The following is a 5202-nucleotide window of genomic DNA, read 5'->3' as shown; positions in this document are numbered from 1 at the left end:
CTCACCCGAATTTGCAAAAATTATCAACTCCGATAATGCATAAAAAACCATTTATCTCGCAGCTTTAACTGGGGATGCTTTGGCGAAGGTTAGACGCTTAATGCGCATTCTTTATGTCGAGGGTTAGATGAAGCTGGGAAATATGGAGAAATACCTCGATCTGGAAATATGCATCCGAATCCGCACACTTTGGGAATATCGAGAATATCGTAGCTGTATCGAAATGTGTTCACTTAATTTTTACAAGGAACAAAAAAAAAATTAGGTAACATTATAATGCAATGGAAATGAAAGCGAACCACAGGGGGTCCGAAATTGCGACCCCCCAGAGCGATTGACCTACAGGGAGCCATACCGCTCATCATTGAATGCAGCCGTCAATAAAATGGATAATAAATTATGAGACAATCGAATTGCGGTTAATAAGGAAGACGTTCGCAGATCTGAGGAGTTTGCAGCATCCCGCCTCTAAGCAATCCAGGACTCTAAGCGGTGCATAGGGTGGCGCGCGCTGGTTTCCTTAGGATCCAGGCGGGTATTCTTGGGCCGAGATGAGAATCTCGGATGTCGTAGGGCCTTTGGGGCAGCGCGTATGGTGGGGCCCGGCGGAGGGGCCAGGGAGGTAGGGGGTTTAGGGCCCGATCGAGTGTGGGCCCGGTGGAGGGGATCGGCGCGTGCCCGCCCGGCTATAAAAGGCCCCGTACCCTCCTCAAGCGGGCATTTCGGGAGCCACCACCGTGCCGTGCACATCGCGTGTAATACTGGTTAACCCACAGGTGCGCACGCGTGTTTATCGCTACACCACAGGATCTGGGAATACGGCTGATTAAGGGGGCGGAAGATATCGGGCCCACTATCGAGGACCTAGAGCGCGACTCATCGGGATCCCTGCGACCCCAGGAGGTCACGTAACGGAGAGGACCCAGTCGGTGTCTCATATCACACACAGCGGGTGTGTGATATGACCCTGGTTGGACTACAGGAAGAGGGCCTTTCCGGACTACCGATGATGCTGAGCGTCCAGCAACAACACCACTCGCTGCACGGGCCCCACGGGCCTGGCGGCAACCCTGGGGTCCAGACGCATCGGGGCAACGTCATCGTCTCCACCAACAGCGTGCCCACCGGGGACCTGAAGGTCCTTCAGCACGGCTGCAAGCGGAGCAAACTCTACGCGACGACGACACCCTATGGGACCATGCCCCATCAGCCAGCCTCCGTGGCCAGACGCAACGCCCGCGAGCGGAACCGCGTCAAGCAGGTGAACAACGGGTTCGCCACCCTGAGGCAGCACATCCCCCAGAGTGTGGCCCAGGCCCTCGGGGGCAGCACCGCTGGGACCGCAGGAGCCGCCAAAGCCAGCAGCAAGAAGCTCTCCAAGGTGGAGACCCTGCGCATGGCCGTGGAGTACATCCGCAGTCTGCAGCGTCTCTTGGACGACCACGACTCGTCGGACCCCAACAGCACGGCGCCCTCGGCGTCCCCTGCAGCTTCCCTGTCCTCGGCTTCGTCAGCCTCCTCCACCTCGTCGCAGGCCGACCTTGTCAACGATGCCATGCATCATCATTCCGGCGAGATCAGGCTACGCGCTGGGAGCGCCCATGGACCAGATTTGCCCCGCCACGTTCGGCAGAACCCCAGCCCTGGATTCGTGCCTCCACCCTGCTCGGAGGCCTCCAGCTCCCCTACCCCTAGCTTCGTCTCGGAGGCATCTTCTGCCGGAAGCCAGGGCTATGGAAACTCCTCTGGGAGCACGCTGTACTCTCATCACTCGGACAATTACGACAACTACGAACCCATGAGCCCCGAGGACGAGGAGCTGCTCGATGTCATTTCCTGGTGGCAGCAGAGTCAATGAGATCAAGGAACCGATTCTTCTCGGGCTGGGCCTAGCTGGAAACCTCCCTCAGGTTTGTACCTACCCTTTCAAGTTTCTCGACACACCCCAGGACTCGATCCTCGACAGGAAGTGGGAACGTTCCAGGTTTTAGTTATTTTGTGGTACTTTGCGATAATGGTCTACGGGAAGGATTTCTATTTTCCTTATCTCTGGAACTTGCCGGATTCCAGGATAGGATCGATTCCGTGGAACGTGTTCTGGATTTCATTAGCATCCTCGGATCGATGGGTAGAAGCGGAAGAGGGAAGCATTCGAGATCATGATAGTTTTAATAGTTTTAGTCGACTGAGTAGTCGTCGGTTACTAATGAGGGAGATGATCAGGAGAACGCGCCGATGCCCAACTTTCATTTTATTTACCCGGTTGAACGTATACCCAATGTGCGAAAATTGTTGCTCTTGAAACGTATTAGATGTCGATATGCATTCTTGTTATGTGGCGTTCTGTCAGGAGATAAATTCCTCGCCATGTGTTCACCCTCCTCCTGCTTCAGACCACTTTCGCTCTCTTTCGCTCCGACCAACGCGATTCCTGCTTTTACCGTATGACCATCGCATTTTTCAAGGCTAACGGTACAACTCGTGATACGTGTAAACGATCTAAAATCGATCTTAATTGCTGCTTTTCGAATTTGGACCTCTTCAGGTCCGGGTTATCGCGTTTTCCCGTTAACGAGATATGTAAAAAATCCATAAACGACATGAAAGTGAAGGCCATGGATTATATTTAGATTCTATTTTTTGAGTGTACCGAGTTCGATCAGAACGCGACCGATCTTTCGAAATCGGGATCTGCGGAATCTGTCGCGAATTTAGGCGCCGGTCAGGGCGACGGTCGGTCCCGGTCGTGGCCGACCCGAGGAAGTCCAAAGAAATGTTCCGACTAGATTTGTGACCTTGTCCCGCACAATGGCGACCGACCCCTCGGCGAAGCTCGGACCATTGAAATGGCAGACTCCATTCAGTCTGCGCACGCATACACATCGGAGGAGCGACGCTTTTGTGCCGTGCTTCTTTCACGGTGTCGGTCCTTCTTGGAGCGTTTTTTTCCTCTCCTCTTCCCTCCCACCGAGCCACCCCATCGTCTCGGGCGAACGGGGCTGGATTCGTCGTGCCTAACCTAGCAACCACCTCGATTAAAGGGGATCCCCTTTCAACCCCCTCTATGGACGCTCGAGTCGCGTGTCCCTCTGGTGGAGCAGATCGGCATTTCCGGTCTCCCGGCGACATTTTACTTTTCATTTTAACTCGCGATTTCGAAACAACCGATCGGACTCGATTGTGAATTCAAACTCCGGTTTTTGATCCCTTCGCGTGCGACTCCATTTATGGGGCTCGTTTTGCTCTCGGTGCAATTTCAACCGACGAATTGACTCGATTAAACCGTCTTTAATTATTGAATTAATCTCCTTTTGGTAATTGAACGCCTCGATCCACTTTGTTGAAGTTTAATTATTCAATTGGTCTCGTGTTCCGAGTTACACGAGTCATTAATCAAATTAATGGCTATTAAAGGCGCGATCGAATTCCTTTCGAAGATATTGATTACCGGCTGGGCATCTTCATTAAAAATCCGATTCGCGCGTGTCCATCTCATGGAAATTTTCTCTTCCGAGTGCTCGACTCGCATTAATGAGAGAGAATGTCCCAACTTGTTTTATAGATAAACTGTCAGGTTGACGCGCTTCCTTTGCATAAGGCTGCTTCGAGGACATCTCGTAATCTACTTAATTTTATAGTTTATCGTTACGACGTATGACCCCACTTAGCATGAAATTAAATTATCCAATTCGTATCACCTCCATTTCCCATTAGACCTGAGTACGCCATTACCATTTTGCAAATTTCGTGTCTACGTAACGAAGTTAAATGTTTGCGTTCCAAAACTATAGAGTCCACGATTTAAATAATCTTAAACCGATAATCGTTTGCAATATTCATCGTCATTAATGATAACTGCGCATCATCGTCCCTGTATTGGTTGGCTGCCATATTGGATTCTAGTTCGCCTCTTTTTTACGTAATTCGGAAGTTGCTGCATAGTGATATTGACTAAAAAAAAAAATGCATAGCTCCTAAATCCCCGTAAGGCCCAAAGGTAGGTCCCCAGCAAATAAAACGCGTCGTCGCGACGCGTCGTGTCGCCAACAATGGCGTCGGTGGTTCGTCGTAATCTTTCCAGTTTTTCTCGAAGGTCCCCGTCTTCGGGGCCCTAGCCGACGAGTCTCTCGCGTCTTTTTCCCCCGTTCTGGGCCCGATACGGTCTCCCTTTCGCCGACGACGAAGACGATTTTGTCTCGCGCGCCGCGTTTAACCTGAATGCATCTTTCAGGATATTCCAGTCGAGGCCCCCGAGGTCCGTGGGGCCCCCCGCCCCCTTTGTCGGTTTTTCAACCGGTGCGCCATTCTTTCTCCTCTTCCTCGGGCCCCGTAAAACCGCCCTTACCTGAAATCATCCCTTGCGAGGGCCCCGTATACCTGGGCCCGACTTGGGCCCCTGGGTCCCACCAGGGTCCAACCCTCGACCCTCTTCCGCGAACGATACGGTCATCCCCGACTCGATAACCTGACGACCTTACCTGTGACATCGCTTATCTTTTTTCTAGGGCCCTGAACTGACCCCTCGTTTAGGAAAGATTGCTATTAAAAAATAATCTATCCCCATTCCCGGATAATAAATGAAAATTTATCTAATAAAAAGTTGCAAACGTGGAGACTTATAGGGAAAGCGACGCCGCCTTGGGAAATGTTCAAGAGACGCGTTCTTTTAGTTTAATCGATTTTGGATTTTCATTCCCTTCTTGATACATGCTAATATATATTTGGCTCTTTATATGATATGCAAGTTACTCGTTATATGCATATCCCGCGTGAATAGGTTCGTCCGGGCGGAGGGTGCTGGGTAAAAAGTGGTCTTTTCAGATTTCCACCCGGAGACTTCAATGCTTGGCTAACCGACGCATCATTTTTGTTACAGAAACGGCCAGCGAAGGGACAGAGGGCCATAGGGAGCAAAGGAGGACCCTAAAAGGAGGAAGCAACCGTGAGGGAAATGGCCGAAGAGTGGCGGCCATTTCGCTCGTACTGTGATCTAGTCATATATTGTATGTCGCATATATGCTCGTTCTTGCGAAGAAATAAAAAAGAGCAGGAGTCCATTTCGTCGACAGGGACGCGATCGAACCCCACAGCCATTTTTCTAACCCTCCGCCATTAGAAAATCAAAACGCGCGTACATCCTCGATCTAAACGAGGAATCGAATCGTACTTGATGACAGCCTCGAAGAAATCTTGTATCTCGCA

The 5202-nt window shown here is 51.1% G+C and overlaps 1 protein-coding gene across 1 annotated transcript; it reads left to right on the top strand.

Moving 5' to 3' along the window:
• The first annotated feature begins 961 nt into the window (after positions 1-961).
• Positions 962-1858, top strand: LOC105699339 (achaete-scute complex protein T3-like). The gene has a single exon (XM_012424235.1). It carries the CDS (start codon positions 962-964, stop codon positions 1856-1858), a length of 897 nt encoding a protein of 298 aa, XP_012279658.1.
• Positions 1859-5202: the final 3344 nt, after the last annotated feature.

Source organism: Orussus abietinus, unplaced genomic scaffold (assembly GCF_000612105.2).
Source record: "Orussus abietinus isolate OABI.00-Male unplaced genomic scaffold, Oabi_2.0 scaffold8, whole genome shotgun sequence".
Classification (NCBI taxonomy): Eukaryota; Metazoa; Arthropoda; class Insecta; order Hymenoptera; family Orussidae; genus Orussus; species Orussus abietinus.
Note: the sequence above shows the minus strand (reverse complement) of the source record. Positions and strands in the feature narration are given on the sequence as shown.

What these genes read in the sequence shown, in the direction of transcription:
- LOC105699339 (XM_012424235.1), top strand. Translation starts at nt 962, where the DNA reads ATGACCCTGGTTGGACTACAGGAAGAGGGCCTTTCCGGACTACCGATG.